The sequence below is a fragment of the Myxocyprinus asiaticus genome, chromosome 46 (assembly GCF_019703515.2).
Source record: "Myxocyprinus asiaticus isolate MX2 ecotype Aquarium Trade chromosome 46, UBuf_Myxa_2, whole genome shotgun sequence".
Lineage (NCBI taxonomy): Eukaryota > Metazoa > Chordata > Actinopteri > Cypriniformes > Catostomidae > Myxocyprinus > Myxocyprinus asiaticus.
This window is the reverse complement of record NC_059389.1, coordinates 2,210,576-2,236,120: the sequence shown is the minus strand read 5'-3', so window position 1 is coordinate 2,236,120 and position 25,545 is coordinate 2,210,576. Positions and strand designations below refer to the sequence as shown.

At 39.6% G+C, this 25,545-nt stretch overlaps 2 protein-coding genes across 2 annotated transcripts; one reads left to right on the top strand and one right to left on the bottom strand.

Moving 5' to 3' along the window:
• Positions 1-1,725: 1,725 nt before the first annotated feature.
• LOC127435671 (uncharacterized) lies at positions 1,726-23,218 on the bottom strand. Its single transcript, XM_051689308.1, has 9 exons — positions 23,187-23,218; positions 23,010-23,045; positions 21,134-21,280; positions 20,761-21,029; positions 20,403-20,615; positions 20,005-20,119; positions 11,627-11,778; positions 5,167-5,225; positions 1,726-2,593 (listed from the first exon to the last, which is right to left on the bottom strand). Exons 1-6 carry the CDS (start codon positions 23,216-23,218, stop codon positions 20,058-20,060), a joined length of 759 nt encoding a protein of 252 aa, XP_051545268.1. The 3' UTR covers positions 1,726-2,593; positions 5,167-5,225; positions 11,627-11,778; positions 20,005-20,057.
• On the top strand, positions 23,126-25,195 carry LOC127436066 (uncharacterized). The gene is made up of 2 exons (XM_051689993.1): positions 23,126-23,332; positions 23,469-25,195. The coding sequence occupies exons 1-2, from the start codon at positions 23,230-23,232 to the stop codon at positions 24,833-24,835; spliced, it is 1,470 nt and encodes a 489-aa protein (XP_051545953.1). The 5' UTR covers positions 23,126-23,229; the 3' UTR covers positions 24,836-25,195.
• Positions 25,196-25,545: the final 350 nt, after the last annotated feature.

The following is a 25,545-nucleotide window of genomic DNA, read 5'->3' as shown; positions in this document are numbered from 1 at the left end:
GTGTTAATTTTGATCCTTTAATAAAAAGGTTTCGAGCGATGTGGGCAGGTGGGCTTCATTACATTTATCGATGATTGGGAAGGTTAATGATATTAAAATGAATTGTATTACAAAATTTAACTACCTGCTACAATCTCTCCCTGTAGATGTCCCCCTCTCTTATTTCAAGCAATTTGATAGCATAGCGAAGTCCTTCATTTGGAATGGTAAACGTCCCAGATTGCATTTTAATAAGTTACATAGGCCGATAGACAAAGGTAGGCTAGGCCTACCCAAGATTTTGTTTTATTACTATGCATTCAGTCTCAGACATTTGGCTCACTGGTCACTTCCACCTGAGAGAGCCCCTCCCTGGTTTGTTATTGAACAGGCAGTTCTTGCCCCTATTTCGCCATTACAAAGCATCTCTATAAAACTAATCGGAAAAGTTAAGTTACACCCCATTATTTTGCATTTACACTCAGTATGGACTAAAGTGTCCAGATTGTTTAAATTGGACACTTATTTAAATGTTGCCTCGAGCATATGGCAGAACCCAAGATTGTGTATTGGCAAGTCCCCTTTCTGCTGGCCAGAGTGGATTGTGAGGGGGGTTGCTACACTCTGTGACCTATATGAGAGTGGAGTGTTGAGATCGTTTGAAAACTTGGTCCGACATTTTGGGATCCCCAGACCTCAGATTTATAGGTATTTACAACTGCGCCACCTGCTTTGTACTATTTCTGGGAGTAGCACACACCCCACAAAGGAGGCAGATGCTTTGGGAGAGGTAATTGCAGCTTTTGGAAAAGGTCATGAGGCATCAGTGTACTACTCCCTGTTAATTCAGAGTCTGGGGGACGGAGCCTTAACTTCTCTCAAGAGAGTATGGGAGAAAGATTTCAACTTGGCATTGGAGGAAGAAGTGTGGGCTAAGATTCTTAAAAACGTTAAGTCTGCATCTAGAGATGCAAGTATGCTTCTTATATAATTCAAAATTTTGCATAGATTTTTTTGGACCCCCTCTAGACTGTATAGGCTTGGTCTTAAAGACACACCCACCTGCTGGAGATGCCAATCAGAGGATAGAGACACGGCCCATGTTTTTGGGTGGTGTGTCGAGATCCGGAAATTCTGGTTGAAGGTTCAGAATTTTGTGTGCGACGTGGTGGGCACTCTGGTTTCGTTTTTGCCCCAGACTTTGTGTTCTGGGCGATGGGGCAGTCATTGATGTGGGGGATGGCCATATAGAGAACTGGGTTCTGACCTGTGTGATGATCGCCAGGCAGGTTATTTTGAGGGGTCAGCTGGTGCACCCCCATATCCGGAGTGGTGCACGGAGGTGGGGAGGGTGGCAGTTTATGAGGAGGTGTCATCTGGAAGACGGGGTGGCTTGGATATGTTTATACGGAAATGGGGCAGGTATTTGGAGTTTTTGGAGGGCTCTCGGGTGGGGTGTGGAGAGAGTAGTGTAATTTAGTAAGTATGATTATTATGTGTGTGTATGTATGTATGTATGTGTATATATGTGTGTCTGTTTGATTTTTATTTCTATATATTTACTTATGTTTGACCACAGGGTTGTTTTTTTGGGGGGGGGGGGGGGGGGGCTTAAATGTTGATTTTATATATGTTTTGCATTTCATTGTTATTGTATGATTTAATAAAAAAATATTAATTACAAAAAACAACAACAAAAAGATACTGATTTCTGTCATTGTATCAAATAGGGCTGAATGTTTTAGAGTAAAAACCAAATAACACCACAAAACATCACAGAATTCATCAAATCCCCTGCTAATATTTAATGATGCTTTTGCTGTTGTTTTCTCTCCAAAATTGATGATGTCACTTCCTGGAGGGTGATGTCAAAAGGACCTGGCTTTTGTTGTTTAAACCCCTTAAAATCCCCCCCCTGCAATTATTCATAATAATATTGACACATGACATTTTTCAGGATCTTCACACACCATGAGTGTATGAGTTCTTTCCTGGAATTTTGTGTTTTCCATCTGTGCAGTTCTTGCATTATTAATCTTACATAACTTTTCATTTGTTGACATAAGTCCTTCTCATCTGTAACACACATGCACACGTTACACTCCACATTCACACAGATTTTTTTAGATGCTCCTTCTGTTTCTCATCTGTTTTGTGTCTCTCGGATAAATCTTCTGGAGTGCTAATCCTTAACTAAAGGTTTTGTGGAATAATAAAAAGAAATTAAGTGGGGGCCTGTGTAGCTCAGCGAGTAAAGACGCTGACTACCATCCCTGGAGTCGTGAGTTCACAAGTTCGGGCGTGCTGAGTGACTCCAGTCAGGCTTCCTAAGCAACCAAATTGGCCCTGTTGCTAGGGAGGGTAGAGTCACATGGGGTAACCTCCTCGTGGTTACTATAATGTGGTTCTTGCTCTCGGTGGGGCACGTGGTGAGTTGTGCGTGGATGAAGCGGAGAATATAGTGAAGCCTCCACATGTGCTCCTTCTCCGCGGTAACGCACTCAACAAGCCATGTGATAAGATGCGCAGATTGATGGTCTCAGACGCGGAGGCAACTGAGAGTCACAACGCCACCATGAGGACTTAGAGCGCATTGGGAATTGGGCATTCCAAACTGGGGAGAAAAGGGGAGAAAAACAAAAACAAATATATATATATATATATATATATATATATATATATATATATATATATATATTTACACAAAATATATAATATTACATATAATAATTTTTTACATGATTAATATATTACATGATACAAATATTAGAATCATGGCAAATGGTATATGATTTTGCAACTAAAACTGAACTAAAATATAAATGTGAAATAGCAATAAAATATTTTGAAGAGTAAATATATATATTTAAAAATATATATGTATTTAAAAATAATGAATTTGAAAATATTATTCAAAATAAAAATATTTATTAGAAAAATATGACTTTTTTATTAAAATCATGGTAGATTATTTCAATAAAAAACATTTAAAAAATATATTAAAAATTGGAAATTGCATAATTATACTGGCACAGAGTAAAGGAAATCTTTGTGTTAATTGTGTTTGCCTTACATAAACACTTAGACACCTTTTTTTCATTTGACATTATATAAGCAACAACTTTGTTGTCCATTGTCCATTTTATAGTCCACATCATGCTTGTTATCTGATATTTCCTCCTTTCTCTTTCTCTGGAATCACAATGTGAAATTAGGTCCCCCTTGATTGGGTTTCACCATTGGTCTGAGGGGCGTCAGACGTTTTAGGGGGGCACAAGGAAAATTTAGGGGGCAGTGGACATGTGAATATGTGGACAAAGGAATATGTGTTATGTAAATAAACATCTGGTCAGAAGGTCAGCAGAGATCTGTGGAAATGCTCAGATTTGTAAGTTCTAGATGTTGCCGTCGTATCTGTTAGTGAAAAGCACTGATGTTTTTTCTTTAGGTCAGACAAATAAACACAAAGATTTTGCAAAACAATCACAAAGTGTAAAAAAAAAAAACTTAGAATAACGTAACTGCATAAGTGTGCACACCCTTTCATAACTGGGTATGTGTCTGTGTTCAGAATCAACCAATCATCAAGCTCATGTGAAATAGTACACACCTGTCTTCACCTGAAGTGACTCTGATTAACTCCAAATAAATCTCAGCTGTTCTTGTAGGATTTATCTGACATCTTCTTGGTTGCATGCTTCTACAAGAGCCATGGGCCACAAAGAGCTTACAAAGCATCAACGGGATCTCACTGTTGAAAGGTATCGTTCAGGTGAGGGCTGCAATTTTTTTTCCTAAGGCATTAGATATACCATGTAACTCAGTGAAGACAGTCATCAACAAGTGGAGAAAGTATGGCACAACATTATCAAGAACAGGACGTTCCTCCAAAATTGATGAGAAGACAAAGAGAAAACTGGTCAGGGAGGCTGTCAAGAGGCCGATAGCAACATTAAAGGAGCTGCAGCTCCTTCTGGCAAGTACTGGTTGCTCCCTACATGTGACAACTATCTCTCGTATTCTTCATCTGTCTGGGCTATGGGGCAGGGTGGCAAAACGCAAGCCTTTTCTGATGGAAAAAAAAACATCCAAGCCTGGCAAAAACCTATATTCAGTCTCCTAAAACCATGTGGAAAAATGTGTTCTGGTCTGATGAGACCAAGATTTTACTTTTTGCCCAAAATTATAAAAGAGATGTTTGGCGCGAAAACAACACAGCACATCAGCAAAAGAACACCATACCCACGGTGAAGCATGGTGGTGGCAGCATCATGCTTTGGGGCTGATTTTCTTCAGCTGAAACTTTGAGGGAATCATGAATAGCTCAAAGTACTAGTCAATTTTGGCACAGAACCTACTGGCATCTGCTAGAAAGCTGAAAATGAAGAGATCTTTCAACATGACAATGATCCAAAGCACACATCCAAATCAACAAAAGAATGGCTTCAGCAAAAAAAAAAAAAAAGATGAATGTTTTGGAATGGCCCATCCAGAGCCCAGAGCTGAATCCTAAAGAAAATCTGTGGGGGGACCTGAAGAGGGCCGTACACAGGAGATGCCCTTGCAATTTGACAGATCTGGAATGTTTTTGCAAAGAAGAGTGGGAAAATAGTCCCAAGTCAAGATGTGCCAAGCTAATAGACTCTTATCCAAACAGACTGAGTGCTGTAATCAAATCAAAGGGTGCTTCAACTACGTATTAGTTCAGGGATGTGCACACTTATGCAGTTAGGTTATTCTAAGATTTCTTTATTTTTTCTCTCTCTCTGAAATGTGTCACTTTGGTTTTCAGTGGCATTGCATAGGTTGTAATATTTACATTAAAGGTGCAAAAATTCTGATTTATTTTGTCGTGTGTGTGTGTGTGTGTGTATAAATTGTAAAGTATTAATGCATCATGATAGTATTTGTTGTACTGCCTTTTTCTGATCATTAAATAAATATTGTATTACATTGTTTTTATTGTAATTGTTCTTAAATAATTTTAAAATAGACTTTTTATGTATCCTTTGTTTTACTTGATCATTTCTACAGTATGTAAAACACAATGAATGACCATTGTGTAATTATGAAATGTGCTACAGAAATAAACATGCCTGATACTGTAAAAGTGTAGCCTTAATGGCCCTAAATTGACTTTCTTTATGCAAAATGTAATTTCTATAATTAAAAAAAATTTTTTTTTACTTTATTTTGGGGTGAAATGTGACCCAGACATATTCTTGATAGGTTTCATGAGGTTCACCCTGTAAAAAAACAAACAAAAAATTTATTTAAAAATGTGATTTGCCTTTGAATAGAATTGAGTAAATCAAACACACTAACAAAATGTGACCTTCTAAAGCGGATTCATATGACGGAGCGCTGCGCTGCCTCATATTGACTCGACTGAAGCTTATATTTGGTCCAAATTGGCAGGAAAGTCTTTTCTCAGGAATCTACACATAACTCTAGCCAACAATATCATCTTCCAAGAATTCAACATCAGACTATTTGACCTGCTGTCAGCTGTTTTTTTTTTTTTTCTGTTTTTTTTAAAAGAAAACATATTAACTACAGGAGACATTACTGCTTAATATAATCACTCAAAAAAGATTACAAATCAAAGTTCAGGATGTACTGTCCTAAAAGACAATATGAGGTTAAACAAATTCTTATTAGTTCACACAACTCAACCCTTGTGAATATCATCATGAAAAATTACACCGATTTCCTCTGGAGTGCTTGAAATATATACTTTGTTTACTAATTATTAGATGTGTGCTATTACTTAGAGTAACTATTTAGATTAATTAAAATAAATAAGCAGTTGGAGACTGCAGGAAGAGCGACTCGATTGTGTCATTCACAGTGCATCGTGTGAGTGGGCGGAGCTGCAGAGCTCTTTTGGTGCACTTTGTTTGCTGCGATTCTCTGATTGGTTGATTTCTCTTTAGGATTATGGGTAGTGTAGTTCTTCACCAGGAATCACGCTATTTAACATGAATTTTTAACAAGGATGTTGAAATAACGTTGACTAATGGCTTCAACTGAAGCATATACCATCAATTAACAACCTTTGTGCACACGGTGGGTTTGTCTTTAACCTCTTCAACTCTCTCAAAGTTTACGCTTAAAATGCTCAAGTCCCGTATACATAATTCAGGCATATGAGGTACTGTTTGAAAGCTTAGAATCTGATCTTTTTTTATAGATAACCTTCACTTCTGCATTTATTTTACTTAAAATAACAAAATAAGGCCTTAAAACATCTGTGTTGCAAATAAGTGCCACCTAGTGGTTATGTGGTGGAAATATTATTATGAATACAAAAGTCTTTAAAATAGCTCTTAAATAGAAAAATTATATATATATATATATATATATATATATATATATATATATATGTATATATGTATATATATATATATATATATATATATATATTGTTGCACTAATACCATAGTTTAAAAGATATTCAAAATAATCACAAAGTGAAATATTACATTTGTAAGACATTAAATACAAACGTATTTTATGCGCCAATAACTGCTGCTGTAAGCCCCAAATAACTAAAAACGTTATATCTGCTTTTACCTAAAAAGGTTTCTAAAAAATGAGCCATTGTTTACTTGTCTGTGAGCTTGCTTTGTGAATAATCCAGTGTTATATCTTAGATGTCCAGAACAAAATATGCCATCCAGAAGGTAAAGCATGCAAAACAAATCATCAGGAATGTTATCGACTATTAATGATAAAATGTTATACATCATCTCAAAGCGAATCTTTCTAATGACACTTAAATTGAACTTCTAGTCCACTGAGAGGCCGAGATATTCACTGAAACAATTGGGGTGGTTGCATGAACTGAAAATTAGACTGAATGTCTATGGACGAGCACATCTGTGAGGGCTAAAATGCATTAGAGCACCACCTACTTTCAGATCGGCAGTTTGTAAAGTAAGGTGATAGAGGAAAAATTATTTTTTAGGCAGTAAGTGCACAGTGTAAATGATGAGCTTTTAAATATAAGTGTGAATAATTGCTGGCAGATGGAAAGTCAATACTGTAGCTCCTTAAACTGCGCAACTGAACATCTCGTCCCATATCTTCAAATTTCACGCAGTTGAAATTGACTTTCGATGGCTGTGACGTGACCTCACTAGTCTATGACAAAATGACAGGTTAATGAAGCCTCTAGACAACAGAGTAACCAACGATCATATGTGGCTCACCTTTCAAGACTACACACCATCTGACCTGCTGCTGCCAAATCAAGCAAATGCTGATTGTTTTGGTGCATGGACTTTTCATGTTAGTTGCCTAAGAATTTAACCAAAACTATTTCGTGCAACATTAATCTGAATACAGTAACATGATCATATGGAAATCAAGATGTTGCTTCCAAAAGTTTATGTACCTGGAAAATATGTACCTCCTGAGACCGAGCGTGACTGCTCTGTGCATTTTCCAATTCCCTTTTTGATTTGTAACTAGTAGCACCTAATAAACATGCAATAAATAAATAAATAAATAAATTCTAGAGCAAATAGATTTCCTATAAACTGATGTCCACATACTGTATGTGGACAGCGGGACAAAGTTGTGAAATTGTAAATAATACCAAGCTATAGAAAGTCAGTTTTTTTTATTTTTATCAAATTCTTCATTATGTTTCCAGGAGTGTTGATTATTCATGTTTTTGAGACGTTACAGACATCACATCAGAAATTATCATAATTCATTCTGATTTAAAGTAATGTCCAGCATCATCCAATCACTGTCAACCATGTTAAAATAAAATGATACATTATAAATTCTGAATCTATGTACTGATTATCATTGTCACATGTCTGTCAAACATGTTGAGTGATCCAAACATCATCTGCAGCCTGAAACTGAACTTTTGATCAGATTTTAGGAGTGAATGCACTTAACTGCATAGAGAGCTATAGGATGCTCCCTTGCTCCCTATTTAGTGAATGACTTAACCTCCAGTGTGCTGTCTGTCTGCACTGGTCTCAGAACAGTTTCAAATGCACCTTATTTTCATCCTAACTCCATATAAAGTCTCTGAAAGCAACATTTTTCTGCTTTTGGATGAACCCATTCTTTCTCAAAGTGACAATAATACGCACAGTAAATATAGGATTTCTAAGGAAAAAAACTTGCTTAAGTACACATTAGTGTTCATTGTGTTTAGCAGTGTGGCGTTTCGCAATAAATCGCTCAAATTTAAAAAATGGCATATTGGATGGAACTAGATACTCTAATCTTTTGACTCAAACAGGTTTCAATGTAAAAACTTAATTAGGTTTCTTAACATATGAAGTTTTGTTGGCATTTCTCCCAAAGACAAACTCTGATGTGATCGACGCCATGTTGTTTTGTCACATGACTCCTTGTGTTGAAAGTTTAACCCTTTACTGACAGCACAGAGTCTCCTGAACTGAGATCAGTCATGAAGCCACGAGGTTTGCACGGGGTCGCACGAGGTTAGAATACAACTCGATTTTGGCGCCTCTCTGTGGACATTTCAAAAACAGTTCCAGCTTTGGCCACTGGGGACAGTGATTCGAATTTCGGTCTGCACAGACCGATTTCAGCTTAAGAACTTTCAACCTACTGTTGCCGAATTCACAGTGAGATCAGTCTGCATCATCAGATTATTTATGGACAGAAATAGTCGCAATACGTTTTGCGGCCACTGTACTGTCTATACAATTTTTAATAATTTCAAACAAATATGGATTATACTATAATTTCTATATTCCTAATTAGAAGTGGGTAAAAATATTGATTTACCGATGCATCGCGATCTTCATTTGAACGATTTCGATATCGATCCTTAAATCTCAAGATTAATCTTTTACATATTGCACAACCCTCCACTACAATGAATGGAAATCACTCACATTTGCAACCAAATTTCGCACTGTGCGACTAAATGTATATGTATGGGAACTGGCTTGTAAATGTTTACATTTCACTCACCAGTAATTGTGTAGTATAGTGGTGAAATATTCCGCAGCGAGACCCTTTCACTGTGTGTTGAGAGTAAAAGTTGTTCCGTTTAATGTGTGTCTAAAGACAAGATCCACGTGACCCATTTGTCATTGAATAATGTCTCTTTTAATGCCCTTTCTGTTCTCTATAGTCAATTGTTGATCAAAAACAACAAAAAATTAGAACACATTTTGTTATTAAACAATAAACATGTAACAAAATATAATATATGCAATATAATATCATATTTATTAATTGAATTCATGTATTGGTAATATTTAAAAAGCTGAAATGTGACCAAAATGATGAAAAACTAATAACATATAATTAGTAAAATTATTATTTTCATATTGTTCCTAGTTAGAAGGTCCCTGTATAATTAATAGAATTAGATAATTTATTTAATATGTAAGCAAAAGGGACATTATAACTAAAATATACCCATATGAATCTAAATCGGAATCGGATCGAGAGCTTGTGAATCGGAATCTAATCCGGAAATCTGTATCATTACCCAGCCCTATTCCTAATATTTTAAGAGCATATGACATCATCATGTTGCTCTGTTATGATGCCAATCAATCACTAAATTCCTCATTGTGGTTTTGATTATCAATACACGTGCCCTTTACAATAAAAGGAATGAGCAATTATCTCTGTGATGTCAATCCAATTGTGTGTTTAATGAAACAAATTACCCTTAGAGAAAATAGCACAATTATATGATCTGGCTTGCGTCATACTATCTTGGTTGCAACATACAAATAACAGCCCTGGTCATGACAAATTGACAAACACATGAAAGTGAAAAATCAATAATCCATTTACTCATGTGGAACATCCTTTTGGGTAAATTTTAGCCAGTCTGTCTCTCAGTTTTGTAATGGATCAGGAATGTTTTCGTTTGAAAGGAAGGATGGTCATTTTTCCACCGGACTGACCACTTGATTATTATCAACTGTTCTCTTGATTGAGCAGATTGTGTCAGTAAACTCACACATGACCGGCCGTTAGCGTCTGAAAGCGATTACAAAATCTGTTGCCTGCTGAGCTGTGAAATTTCCAATAACCTATCTTCATGAGATGACAAATGGTGAACCAAACGACTATGAGAGCAGTAAAGGAAGTTTTTACAGAATAATAATGTCAATTGTGTTCAGTTTTTCAGAGAGCGTTTCGAAGTTCATAAAAGTAATAAATGCGACTCGTGCTATATTACACACATTCTGAAGGCATATGATAGCTTTGTGTGAGAAACAGACTGAAATTTACATTCAAAATCGACACATCAAGATTTCACGTTTCTCATAAATGAACGTGATGTGCCAAGTTTGAATATTTAGAAGCAAGAATGAGATTTGAGAAAATGGGCAGCATGAAAATTCTCCATTTTGTTCCGTGCAAGAAAGAAAGTCTTACTGATTTGGAATAACATGAGACTGAGTAAATGATGAAAGAATTTTCATTTTTGGGTCACACTTATATGTTACTGCTTTTGGCCAACCCGATTTTTCCCATATTTTCCAGATCATACCAAAAGAATGTTTTGCTGATTGGGCAGAGAGAGCCCTGCTGAGTGTAACGGATATTTGATATTTCATCGTTCTAGCCAGAACGCGATAAACAGATACCTCACATTGCAGGATACATTTCAAGATTTAGAGCAGGGCGTTCAACAGAGGCACTGAGAAATTATATCTCCAGGGTACGATTTCAGATTTACAGCTGTTTTATAAAATATTCATGGGGATAAAATGTTGTACAACCAGGACAGAAACACACTTACTAAGGAAATCTAAGGAGTGGCTAAAAGAACCTACTCTGAAATGCTGAAAAACCAGTTTTCAGCCAATGATCCTGCATCTGTGTGGAAAGGCCTGAAAAGCATCACCAAGTACAAGACACCTCCCCCTCGCTCTGTAGAGAATCAACAAATGGCTGATGAACTAAATGTGTTTTACTGCAGGTTTGAAAAGTCCAGACTCACACCCCTCCCCCGCTCTTATCTTCACTTCACAAACATACCAACACCTCCTGGAACCCCCCTCCTGCTACTCAACCTGCACTTATGGTATGTGAGGAGGATGTGTGCCGGGTCTTTCTGAAACAAAAGACTAGGAAAGCTTCAGCCCCATACAGTGTTTTGCCTGCCTGTTTGAAAGTCTGCGCTGACCAACTGGCCCCCATCTTCACACAGATCTTCAATAGATCACTTGAGCAGTGTGAAGTTCCCTGCTGCTTCAAATGCTCCACCATCATTCCGGTCCCCAAAAAAACCAAAATCACAGGACTTAATGACTACAAACCTGTCGCTCTCACATCTGTGGTCATGAAGTCTTTGAGAGACTGGTTTTGGCGTACCTAAAGGACATCACTGGACCCCTGCTAGACCCTTTCGGTTTGCTTACCGAGCAAACAGGTCTGTGGATGATGCTGTCAATATGGGTCTGCATTATATCCTGCAACATCTCGACAGACCTGGGACTTATGCAAGGATCCTATTTGTGGACTTCAGTTCAGCCTTCAATACCATCATGCCTGATGTTCTCTCAATCAAACTGACCTAGCTCTCCGTACCCACACCAATCTGTCGATGGATCACCAGCTTTCTGACAGGCAGCAGCTAGTGAGACTGGGGGAAACTCACATCTGGGACCCTTACTATTAGCATTGGTGCTCCTCAGGGATGCGTTCTCCCTCCACTGCTCTTCTCCCTGTACACGAATGACTGCACTGCAAAGAACCCCTCTGCCAAGCTCCTGAAGTTTGCAGATGACACTAAAGTCATCGGCCTCATCCATGATGGTGACGAACCTGCATACAGAAGGGAGGTTGATCAGCTGGCTGTCTGGTGCAGTCACAATGACCTTGATCTGAACACACTCAAAAGAGTGGAGATGATAGTGGTCTTCACTCATATTTAATTCAATAACTGTACATACCCCTACCTTGCACATACATTACCACATGTACATACGCCATTTTGTTATATGTCCTATTATTTGTGACTATTTATAGTCTTACCTTGTTTTATATTATGTGTCTCACAGTAATGTTCTGTGTGCACTTGTTTCTCCTATCATCAAAAAAATAAAAATAAATGTCCTTGTGTGCATAAGAACACTTGGCAATAAAGCTCATGATTGTGATTCTGATTTTAATGCACCGCACTGAGATTTTAAATACTTTCTGTTCATTTAGGCAAATACGTGCTTATGACAGAACTTAAAAAGTGAAGCGCTCCAGGCTTTGCTTTGGATGATAACATACGCCAGTACCCCAACACAAACAACTAAAATTTATGAACCAAGATGTTGCAATAACAGAAAAAAAGACGTTTTGACCTTCGTCGGCAGCATGACTCCCTGAACTGTGGAAAGATAAGGCGATGAAGAAACATTCTGGCAATTTTCATGTTAGGCCATATGGCCAAAAAGAGTCAAGTCATCATTAAAAACTAAAAGTTATTCTAAAAGTTAAACTCAGCTACTGTATATTTTTCATCCAATCCAAATAATTTAAATGGATCGGTTCTTTCGGATAGTTCATGCAAATGGACCAGTTAAAATAAACGACTAACCAATTCACCCATTTTTAGTGTTGGGAAGTCTACTTTATATGAGTGAATCGGTTAGTTCTGACAGTTCATGTAAATGAAGTAGTTCACATATATGATTGACTAATTCACTTGAAGCGACATTTCCTTCTTTTTGGAAGCAAAATATTTAGTTGATTGCTGACAGTGGCGTTCACAAACGGGAGGAAGGAGGGGGCATCCCAAAGGTTCCCCTTTGGTCATCAATTTTTTTATATTATTTTTTTATTTATGAAAAACTCTAAATAATAAAACTAAAATAATTAAATAAAAATCTCATGATAACAGTAGTCAAAATGATATGAAAATGTCAATATGAAATTTCCTTTTGCACTGTAAACCCTAATGTTGTCATTACGGGAAAAATCAAGTTTTCTTAATTAAAAACATGACTTAAAATGTCAAGTTTTGGGCCCATAACTCAAATATCTATGTTCCTTGAATTTTTTTTCTTAAAAATCCATAGACTTAAGATTTTAAGTGTTAATAACTCAAACTATTGAGTACAAAATTGAAATTTCCTCAGAGAGTCATTTTTTTCTTCATAAAAGCTGCATCATACTGGCAAATATTACATGTATTTACACAGACCTTTTGATGGCGCACACTTGCACAAATAATTATTATTAATTAATGTGCATGCAAGATGAGCACTTATTGAGAGGATGGAGTCCTAGTATAAAGATGTAGGAGATATTACCTGTCTAAACTGCTCTCTTGTGATGTGAAGGAGAGTGTTTAGAACAGAGCTAAATTCTAGAATCGCGAAAACGCGGATCCCACTCATTTATGGCAAGGTCAAATGTTTGAAGTGAGAGGTTTAAATCCCCAGCAATAATGCGCAGTAGACTCGCTGTAACACACCAGATTTACACTTTCTAAATCACAGAAATCTAGGAACATGAACAGAATAGGTCAAATAAATAAGTATTGAACAGAGGGCTAAATTGCCCAGTATAACACTGTCTGTCTCCATCAGCAATAATATAGAGCACAACAGTCTGGTTCTGAAAGTACAAATCCCATACATTTTTTCCATATCAGAAATTAATTATTAAAGATGATTTATAAACCTTTAAAAACAGACCTTCCTGGAGCTCCGGGGTTCTTTATTGATGATATATTCTTCTGTTGAAGCCATCAGTCTGCTTTATTTCAACTTTTAAAAAATCATGTTTAATAGCTACATTTCTGGTGAAGAACTACACATAATCCTCAGAATTAGAGACTTGCGCTCTGCAGCCACCGTCATCTCCCATGATGAACTGTTACTACTTATATATGAGAAAACTACTTATATATTTGAATATTTTGCTATAAAATAAAAAGATATTGTTTCTATACAGATCTATTATATTTTTCCATAGTTTTTTATTTGATTACATGCTTCATGGGATTGTAGTTCATTTCCATAACTAAAGACATTAAGTACAGTCTTGTATCTTTGTCCGAATTTCAAATACTTTTTGCTTCAAATCAAAGTTTGTAATGTTGTGATTCACCTTTGAGCTGGTTGGTTTGTTTCATGGCTTACAACACTATAAGGATTTAATGAAATCCCTATGGGAAAAATGAACGTAAAACAACAATGTAAACAACTTTACAGCTCAAATTAAACACAAGTTTTATCAGAAGAATTAATAAATCATAAGCTTACACATTTCTGCCTTTAAACCCTTCAAAAATTGGCCTCATTGACTTCCATTGTAAGTGCTTCACTGTAACCTCGATTTTTGCTTTTTTTAAAGAAAAGGAGGGACGAGTCGAAATAATTTTTTTGGTAATCAACATTATGCCACAAATGCTGTCGACTTGTATTGAACCCAGAATATTCCTTGAAAGCGAGATATTCTTTTTAAGATTTCTTTTACTGGAAAACAGTGACTTACAATGATACAAAACATTATGACCATCTGCCTAATATGACCCGCCGAGGCATGGAGTCTACAAGACCCCTGTGGCAGGGTGGAGGATGGGGCTGGGCAGTGATTCCGCATAATTAGGCCGATTAGGCCAGAGAGGGATAAAGGCGACCGGAGACGGCAGTGCAACAGAGAGATTTACGGGCAGCTGCCCGACACCTGTGTGTGTTCGTCTTTTTGTTTAAATTAATCATTAAATGATTATTTTGTTGTTAAGCCTGTTCTCGCCTCCTTCTTTCCCTTTTTCTTGTTAAACTGGTGCCGCAGCCCGGGAAGGAGGAGGGATGTGCCGTAGTAGAGTCCTCGCCACTACCATCAACCCAAACGGAGCAGCCACGGCCATCCGCCGGGGGACGGAAGAGCCTGGTCGCCTGAGAGCAGAGGAACAGCTGCCGACAGCGAGGGGAGGAGGAGCTCCTAACTGACTGCCTGGAGCGGTCAGGGCCACTGCCAGGGGCGGAGGAGACCACTACCGGCCGCTAAAACGCGGCAGGGTTAGAGAACCACCGACCGCGAAGAGGGAGGGGCTCCTGACTGACCACCTGGAGCAGGAGGACTGCTGCCAGGGGTGGGGGAGGTCCCTTCTGTCCACCGAAAATGCGGTGGGGCCTTCAGTCCGCCAGGGGCCGGAGGACTGCCTCCGATCTGCCCGGGGAGGTGCAGCTGTTGTCCACTAGAGAGTGGAGGAGTGGCCGAGGACCAGGCTATGGCATATCAGAGAACCGGCGAGTAAATTTTTTCTCTTGCTCTCTCTCTCTCTCTCTCTCTCTCCCGCTGCCACTCTGTGTTGGCCTTTCCCTCTCTTTTTAAATATTATTATTGTGTTTTTGGTTGGTATTATCACTGTTACAGTGTGTAAGTATAGCGTTTTTTTGTTTTGTTATTATTGTTGTTTCCCTCCCCTTGTCCCCTCCCAGATCCAGGAAGACGGGGATGACCTGCCGGCAGATGGGGCCGGGGCCGTGCTACAGAGAGAGTTACGGGTAGCTACTCGACACCTGTGTGTTTGTCTTTTTGTTTAAATTAATCATTATATGATTATTTATGTTGTTAAGCCGGTTCTCGCCTCCTCCTTTCCCTTTTAGCTTGTTACAACCCCTGAAGGTGTCCTGTGGTATCTGGCACCAAGACATTAGCAGCAGATCCTTCAAGTCCTGTAAGATGTGAGGTGGAGCTGCCATGGATCGGACTTGTTGGTCCAGCACATCCCACAGATGCTCAATCAGATTAAGATCTGGGGAATTTGGAGGCCAGGGCAACATCTTGAGCTCTTCATCATGTTCCTCAAACCATTCCTGTACAATGTGTACAGTGTGGCAGGGTGCATTATCCTGCTGAAAGAGGCCACTGCCATCAGGGAATACCGTTGCCATGAAGGGGTGTACCTGGTCTGCAACAATGTTTAGGTAGGTGGCACGTGTCGAATTGGCGTCCACATGAATGGCCGGACCCATGGTTTCCCAGCAGAACATTTCCTAAAACATTTCTGTGATTTGTGCCACAGTAGACCTTCTTTCGGTTCGGACCAGACCGGATAGCCTTCATTGCCCTCATGCATCAATGACCCTTGGGCACCCAACACCCTGTCACCGGTTTGTGGTTTGTCTCTCCTCGGACCACTGTCGGTAGGTACTCACCACTGCTGACCGGGAGCAACCCACAAGCCTAGCCATTTCAGAGATGCTTTGACCCAGTCATCTGGCCGTAACAATTTGGCCCTTGGCAAAGTCGCTCAGATCTTTACTCCAGCACATTTCTCCTGCATTCTACTCATTGACTACATGAACTGGTCATAATGTTTTGGCTCATCAGTGTATTTCCAAATCTAACAAGTTTAGTATATGTATGATAACCTACTTTTCTGTGTGTAGTCACCATATAGTTATCTTTTCTTATTTAAATAAACTGCAGACCAGACTATTGTAGTTCCTATTGAAATATAACACTTTACATTACTCATCCTCTTGTAAGGGAATAGTTTTTAGCATTTACATTTATTCATTTGGCAGACGCTTTTATCCAAAGCGACTTACAAAAGAGGAAAACATAAGCAAATCATCTTAAGGAGACAATGGTATGAAAAGTGCTGTATTACAAAGTTTCACTAGCATCATAATAGTATTCAAAACAGAATGAAGGGCAACAGGATTTTTTTTTTTTTTTTTTTTAATGACTGGTTAAGTGTTCATGGAAAAGATGTGTTTTTAGTTGTTTTTTGAAGACAAAGATTGAGTCAGCTTCACGGATGGAGTTTTTAGGTCATTCCACCAATGTAGTACGATGAAGCTGAAAGTCCAGGAAAGTGTTTTGGTGCCTCTTTGTGTAGGTACAACAAGGTGACGTTCCTTAGCCGACCGCAGGCTTCTAGTGGGCGCGTAGCTCTGCATAAATGATTTTAGGTATGCTGGAGCAGTGGTGGCTCAGCAGTTAAGGCTCTGGGTTACTGATCAGAAGGTCAGGGGTTCAAGCCCCAGCACTGCCAAGGTGCCACTGTTGGGCCCTTGAGCAAGGCCCTTGACCCAATGCTCCAGGGGCACTGTATCATGGCTGACCCTGCACTCTGACCCCAGCCTAGCTGGGATATGTGAAAAAGAAGAATTTCACTGTATATGTGCAAATGTGTGATAAATAAAGAAAATTATTATTATTGGAGCAGACCAGTGACTGTTCTGTATGCCAGCATCAGAGCCTTGAATTTGATACGTGCATCAACTGGCAGCCAGTGGAGAGAGACAAGGAGTGGTGTAACGTGCTCTCTTTGGTTCATTAAAGACCACACGTGCTGCTGGATCATTTGAAATGATTCTGGATCATTTGCAGGAGTCTAATTGCACATGCAGGGAGGCCTGCAATGAGAGCGTTAAAGTAGTCCAGTCTAGTTATGACAAGTGACTGGACAAGCAGTTGTGTGGCATGTTCAAAGAGGAAGGGTCTTATCTTCCTGATATTGTAGAGTGTAAATCTACATGATCTTGCGGTCTTTGAGATGTGGTCTGTGAAATGTAGTCTGTTGTCGATGGTTACCCCTAGATTTCTGACTGATTTGGAAGGCGTTACTGTAGTTGCACCCAGCTGCACGGTGATGTTGTGTTCAACAGCAGGGTTGGCTGGAAAGACAAGGAGTTGCAGGTGGTGCTCCTTCATCCAGGCCGAGATGTCCGCCAGGCAGGCAGAAATTCGAGCAGTCACTGTGGTGTCGTTGGGCTGGAAAGACAAGTAGAGTTGCGTGTCATCAGTGTAGCAGTGGTAAGAGAAACCATGTGCCTGAATGATGGGTCCCAGTGATGTTGTGTATATAGAGAAGAGAAGTGGCCCAAGCACTGATCCCCGAGGTACCCCAGTAAGTAGCTGATGTGGCTTGGATACCTCACCTCTCCAGGCTACCTTGAAGGACCTACCTGAGAGATAGGAATTAAACCAGTCAAGCACAGTTCCTGTGATGCCCAGCGAGGAGAGGGTAGAGAGTAAGAGCTGATGGTTGACTGTGTCAAAGGCTGCAGAAAGGTCCAGCAGAATCAGGACGGATGATCTGGATTCAGCTTTCGGCCGTCTCAGCGACTCAGTGACAGACAGCAGGGCAGTCTTGGTGGAGTGTCCACTTTTGAAGCCTGACTGATTGTCATCCAGCAGCTTGTTTTGTGAGAGATAGGCAGAGATTTGATTGAAAACTGCCCTTTCAAGTGTTTTTGCCATGAATGGGATGAGAGAGACTGGTCTGTACGAAAAGAATCACATGTACATAAGTATTCACAGCCTTTGCCATGACACTCAAAATTGAGCTCATGCGCATCCTGTTTCCACTGATCATCCTTGAGATGTTTCTACAACTTGAATGGAGTCCACCTGTGGTAAATTCAGTCGATTGGACATGATTTGGAAAGGCACACACCTGTCTATATAAGATCCCACAGTTAACAGTGCATATCAGAACACAAACCAAGCCATGAAGTCTAAGGAATTGTCTGTAGGCCTCCGAGACAGGATTGTATCGAGGCACAGATCTGGGGAAGGGCACAGAAACAATTCTGCAGCATTGAAGGTCCCAATGAGCACAGTGGCCTCCATCATCTGTAAATGGAAGAAGTTTGGAACCACCAGGACTCTTCCTAGAGCTGGCCGCCTGGCCAAACTGAGCGATCGGGGGAGTAGGGCCTTAGTCAGGAAGGTGACCAAGAACCCGATGGTCACTCTGACAGAGCTCCAGCATTTCTCTGTGGAGAGAGGAGAACCTTCCAGAAGACCAACCATCTCTGCAGCACTCCACCAATCAGGCCTGTATGGTAGAGTGGCCAGATGGAAGCCACTCCTCAGTAAAAGGCACATGACAGCCCGCCTGGAGTTTGCCAAAAGGCACCTGAAGGACTCTCAGACCATGAGAAACAAAGATTGAACTCTTTGGCCTGAATGGCAAGCGTCATGTCTGGAGGAAACCAGGCACCGCTCATCACCTGGCCAATACCATCCCTACAGTGAAGCATGGTGGTGGCAGCATCATGCTGTGGGGATGTTTTTCAGCGGCAGGAATTGGGAGACTAGTCAGGATCGAGGGAAAATGAATGCAGCAATGTACAGAGACATCCTTGATGAAAATCTGCTCCAGAGCGCTCTGGACCTCAGACTGGGGTGAAGGTTCATCCTCCAACAGGACAATGACCCTAAGCACACAGCCAAGATAACAAAGGAGTGGCTACGGGACAACTCTGTGAATGTCCTTGAGAGGCCCAGCCAGAGCCCAGACTTGAACCCGATTGAACATCTCTGGAGAGATCTGAAAATGGCTGTGCACCGACGCTCCCCATCCAACCTGATGGAGCTTGAGAGGTCCTGCAAAGAAGAATGGGAGAAACTGCCCAAAAATAGGTGTGCCAAGCTTGTAGCATTATACTCAAAAAGACTTGAGGCTGTAATTGGTGCCAAAGGTGCTTCAACAAAGTATTGAGCAAAGGCTGTGAATACTTATGCACATGTGATTTTTTTTTTTTTATAAATTTGCAAAGATTTCAAACAAACTTCTTTCACGTTGTCATTATGGGGTATTGTTTGTAGAATTTTGAGGAAAATAATGAATTTAATCCATTTTGGAATAAGGCTGTAATATAACAAAATGTGGAAAAAGTGAAGCGCTGTAAATACTTTTCGGATGCATTGTATGTGTATGAGTGCAGGTAGGATGGACGGAGAAATGTCCTGGAGAAGGTGGGAAGGAATGGGGTCAAGGGAACAGATGGTGGGGTGGTTGGAGAGGAAGAGTTTAGAGACCTCAGTGTCAGTCAGAGGAGAGAACATAGAGGTGTGGTGCTGAGAATGTACTGCTGATGGCTGTAACCTTATTAGTAAAAAATGTGGTGAAGACTTCTGCTGTCAGTGATGTGTCTGGTGGTGGATGGGGAGGGCAGAGAAGTGTGTTGAATGTTCTAAACAAGCTGTGAGTGTCTGTGGTGCTGTTGATCTTGTTCTGGTAATAGGAGGTATTTGCAGATTTAACGTTGTCTGAAAACGTTGCAAGCAGAGACTGATATTTACCTAGATCTGCTGGATCTTTAGATTTCCGCCATCTCCTCTCAGCTGCCCTGAGGTCAGTCCGATTTCACGAAGGACGTCACACAGTCAGGGGCTGGGTGGTGTAGTATGTGCTGGCCTAGAGGAGATAGGACAGATGTTGTCTGGACAGGTTGTTAAAGTAGAGCTTAGTGTGTCTGTGGCAGTGTTTACATCAAGCATGGTAAATACATTTTGTGTAGGAAGAGAGGTAGAGACAGCAGTGGAAAGGCGAGAGGGTGAAAGGGAATGGAGGTTACGGTGAAACTAAACCAAAGGTGGAGTCTGTTTTAATGTAGATGGGAGGGTCATGTTGAATTGAACAAAGTAGTGATCAGAGACATGTAAATGAGTAACAAGAATATTTGAGTTGGTACAGTTACATGTAAAAATTTGGTCCAGCTGGTTGCCTGATCTGTGAGTTGCTGTGGTGTGTAGTTTTTCAAAGTCAAATGAGGCCAGGAGAGTATTCAGTTCAGTGGCCTGGGGCTTGACTTGGTGTATGTTGAAATCACCAAGAACCACAAGTGGCCTACCATCCTCCGGCAAGGAGGACAGCAGGACATCCAACTCCTCAAGAAAGTTTGTCAGCTGACCTGGAGGGCGATAGATGACAACATGTATTTTTGTGGGTTACATTGTAGTAATAGCATGGAATTCAAAACTAGTACTGTTACATAGTGAAGAATGTGGTGAAAAAGTCCAGTTGTTATGAATGAGCAATGCTGTTCCCCCACCCACCGGGGAGTCGAGGGGTGTGAGAGAAGGAGAAGCTGTTGGAGAGAGCAGCAGGTGTTGCTGTATCCTCTGGACATATCCATGTTTCTGTCAATGCCAGGATGCTGAGGGTGGACTGCGTAGCAAAGGCTGGAATGAAGTCAGCTTTGTTCACAGCTGACTGGCAGTTCCAGAGTCCCACTGAGAAAGAGAGCAGAGCAGGTGCTGAAGTGCAAAGTGGCCGTAGGTTGTGTGGGTTGTGTTTGGTCTTGCATCGATATCGTGTAACCGGTCTGTAACACATAACAGGGATGTGCTTGAAGGCATGTGTTATTCGTGAAGTAGACATGTTAGTATATAGAAGGAAAATAAGAAAAGCAACACAATAACAAGATACTTAAGTGCTATGGTGAGTGGCGCCTTGTCGGTGTCCTTGCTCAGTGGACTCGCACAGGTAGACTCGCTGGTCTTTACCCAAGTATGTCTTCCCACCAGTGGTGTATCCAGGACATTTTTACTGGGGTGGCCAAGATGGGGCACATACCTAGAGTGGGGTGGCGATACCGAGAGAACCTTTATGAATGGCACATGATCAAAATGTGTAAATATCACATTGCTTTGCTTCAACATCTACACATGTAGAATAAATGAATTCTTAAACTCATGTTAGCATTCACTGAATTGTTTGTATTCAATATCAGACTGTTGTTTTGACATTTGACAGTTTTCTATTCCTGTTCTATTTCAACCTATTACAGTTTCTGTGAATCTCTGGTTATTTTAACATAACATCCATTTTTAAATCAGTAATTGTTTAGGAAAAGTCAGTTACACATTTTTAAGAGCTATTCTCATTGTAGAGAATTAATCTGTGTATAACATCAGGTATAGTGTATAATCATAAAAAGATACAAGTACAGGTGATAACTGATTGAGGCGCAATTCAATCAATCATTCAATCAATTATTCATTCATTTATTAGCTATAACTGCACTGTCCAGCAGAAATATTGTTAAATTGGGTACAAATCAGTGTGTGAAATTGGCTACGAGGGCTTATAGGTGTCTGTCTGGAAACCCCAAAATTGCAGATTGAGCTCTGAATACAGTAAAAAACAAAACTCTATTTACAGTGTCTACTCAGGTTTATTTTCCACATGTTCTGATAGCTTCAATTACTTTGAATATTACCAAATAAAATAGTTAGTCAAATCATTTGCGGCATTTAAGTGCAATTTGCCCTGCCTCTGCATATTTAAAATGTCAAATAATAAAAACTTTGAAGATTTTATTGGTCTGACTGACCAATAATACACATAAAGAGCTCATAAATAACTCATGTAAAGATTTAAAGTACAGTCACAGCACAAACCCTTCCATTTCACACACAGGTTAGCCATATATATAACTTTAGCTATTGAACATATACATCTGTAAAACGCTTTACACACCTCCGTCATTAAATCAGAAAACATGGCATTTCATACTTCATGTCAATATAAAGATAACATGCTGAATGTGGTGTAGGGTCTAGCTTACTCTTTAACCTAGCTACTGTAACAATGAAAAAATGTTTTCACATTCACATGGAAATTCGGGATAAATTAAACGATAGATTAGATGAACATACCTCTCAAACAGCTTTCTTTTTGACCACAAATCGACGTCGTCAGCTCATTAGAAGTTGGAGGTAGACGCTAGCTTATATCAGCTTCGTGCTTCTGACCGACCGTTATACTCCAGACCTGGCGCCCGCTGCGCCCGCGACCTGCGGCACCTGCCTGGCCACCCGCGGCCTGCCCCTCCCCCCACTGATCAAAGATCAGCTCACACAGCTTCAGTCCCACCACTACTATAATGGTCAGAAATATAAAACTGACCCTGGGTGAGTGTGGCTCTAAATCAACAAATGACCTGAGATGTCATCTTTGATTGACAGGTGTTTCTATTGGTTCTTCGTTCTTGTGTTGATGAACATGATGAACTACCAATCAGTTCTGGGGTGGCCACAGGGTGGCCAATGAGATTTCAGGGTTGGCCCAGGCCACCACAGTCCACCCCCTAAAATCGCCACTGGACGTGGACTAAATCTAGCAGTGAATAACTTAGGACAAGTCAAAACAACATAGCACATACACACCAACCTACATTTAAGAGACACGAGTTCAAGACAGTAAACAAACAGCACAAGTTCAAGACAGTAAACAAATAGCACAAGTCTAGCAATGAATACCACTCTACAACAAAGTAACACAATGAAATAAACACACTTACACGCAACTGCAGACTCCTGTAGATAAATTTCTTCTCCTTATTTACAACAATATGTGTTCATGATGACAGGTGAAGTATCCCTTTAAGGTCCATCCTTTCAAAAGACCAGAAGTGAACACGCACTACTGTCATGTGATTGTACTTTCACTTTCAGAAATCGGTTGTACTGGTTATTACTGTAAGCAGTCTAAAAACATACCAATCCTCATTGGGACGAAGTATGATCTACTCTTCAGGTTGTAAAATGAAATTAACCAGGACAAAACCAAACTGGATCCTCACACTCATTCTTACATTTCACATCATGTCAGTACAACTAGAAGGTGTGTCTGTACTCTCCTCTACACTAAATATAATAACAAATGTGATGAATGCTTGTATTGCTTACATCAACAACTTTATAATGTAACTGAATGGGAGTTTGTGAGTCAACTCACCTGGTTTCACTTTTCATTTCAGGTTTTCACAAATCAGATCTGAGGGTCTTGATTGTTGGAGGCAAAAGTTCTGCCCAGCTTTCAGTTGTAAACACTCTCCAAGGAAGGGAAGACTGCAGACAGGAGGACAGACAGATTATAAAGTATGTAATAATTGAGAATGAGGGTCGTGTAATGATGCTGATCGCTGGACCAAACCTCTGTGAGAAGAATCCAGTGAGTCAGGACTTTAAAACAGCTCTGACTCTCGCTTCTCCTGGACCTCACGCTGTTCTGATCACCCTCAGTCAGGAAGATCTACAATCTGAACAGTGTGATCTTCTCCAACAAGTCCAGGAGCTGCTGGGAGTACAAATTCTGCAGTACTGCATCGTTCTTCTGCTCCAGAACGACCCACAGAAACCTGACAGAAACACAGAGAGAGTTGGAGAAATCATCGATGCATGTCGAGGCCGATTTCACATCATCACCGACTCTGAACCAAAACCTGCTCAAACTACAGCTCTTCTAGAGGAAATACACAAGTTAGTTTGGCTCAATGGAGAAACATTTTACTCAACAATGACTCAACAGTTAGAAACAGAACGGCTGGAGCTTTTGGAAAGACTAAGAGAAATCGAGAGCATACTTTACAAAGAAGAAGAAAAGAAAGAAACTCAGTTCTCATCTGTAATATATTACACTTTAGGAGGCACCGTTGGGATTGTAGCATGGATTTTCATAATTTCAATGAACGCTGTTGTGACTGGTACAGAAGACAGACAAATAATGTTAATTTTTGCAAGATTGGGTTTAGCTGTTGTGTTTATGGTCACTTTAAGAAATGCTCTGAGTCCAAATATTGCTGTTCCAATAAATTTGTCCCGGGCCTCAGCATTTACAGCAGTTGTGATACAAAAGAAAGAATCAGCTTTACGGAGAAAAAAACAAAGAGACATTGATGGAGAAATATTTTTTATACTGAGTTTAGGACTAATTCTTGGAACAATTACTAGCGTTTGGTCGTGGTCAGATGTGCTTGTAGCATGTTGTGCTTCTCCTGGAGTCGCATTCAGTGTTCTTGCATTCTTAAAATATTCCTTCACATTCAATCAAATGAATGACGGAGAAACTCTGATGTTTGCACTCAAGTTATTTTTCTGTTGTACAGTCGGGGCGACACTCTCAATGTGGTGTGTGACTGTGTTTACTCTGATTGGTGTGAAGATGACAATAATTCTGCTAATATTAGTGGTTATAATTCTGTGCTTCTGTTTTAAGCATGAAACACACATATTTTTATTTGTTTTATTTATTGTTATAATTTGGACATGTTGTTGTGTGCTTGTTGGTTCCATCATTTTAATTTTAAAACATTCCTTCCATGTTTTATATAACATTACTGTTTAGTTCTTTAATAGTAATTGACAGAATCTTTAATGCCTTTGTCTGAACACAATTATGTGAATATTTGAGATTGTGTTAATTATTATGTAGTTATTAGACTAAGGAGTCACATCATAATTATCTTATCATCATTATCTTTTCCAAATTGAACCTATTTACTTTCTTAATATACGCATTCCTGGTCTTATTGTGAATGATTCATCTGTATTTCAGAAAATAAAAACATCTTTAATCTTGTAATCACTTATCAAAATGTAATAACTTGCTCGCTTCTAAAATGACTTTCCTTTTCAGATGACATCACCAATCCCTCTTATTTTTCAAGCCATTCCTTCCAACCTACTGGCTCCATTCTGCTATGATTTGCCCACTTTTCATTTGTCATATGAAATACATCAGAGTATACTGAAGTAAAATGACTTCATGTTGTCTTTAACCCCTGAGATTCACGTGTTTGTCTTTTGGAAACTTCTATAATTGGCTAACTGCTTAGCATGTGAAATGAGTAACAATTTTCACTTACAGGATGTGGGTTTGCTTTCAGCTTCAATATAGTTTGTGCTGCTCCTTTCTTCAAAAACAATCCTCTTTGTTTGACATAGTTTTTAAATATTCAAAAGTCATAAACAAAAATATAAATGTTTTAATGTCCTCAAACCTGTCATGCATCCTCAGGGCAATGTGGCCATTACAATCACCGAGTTTCGTTTCAA

Bases quoted from the DNA above. Each gene is read 5' to 3' on its own strand.
- LOC127435671 (XM_051689308.1), bottom strand. From the start codon at position 23,218: ATGAGGATTGGTATGTTTTTAGACTGCTTACA. The intron at 23,046-23,186 runs GTAATAACCAGT...GTTGTAAATAAG, and splicing joins ATGTTTTTAGACTGCTTACA to GAGAAGAAATTTATCTACAG. The intron at 21,281-23,009 runs GTAAGTGTGTTT...ACCCCACTCTAG, and splicing joins ACAGGAGTCTGCAGTTGCGT to GTATGTGCCCCATCTTGGCC.
- LOC127436066 (XM_051689993.1), top strand. From the start codon at position 23,230: ATGATCTACTCTTCAGGTTGTAAAATGAAATTAACCAGGACAAAACCA. The intron at 23,333-23,468 runs GTGTGTCTGTAC...TTTTCATTTCAG, and splicing joins CATGTCAGTACAACTAGAAG to GTTTTCACAAATCAGATCTG.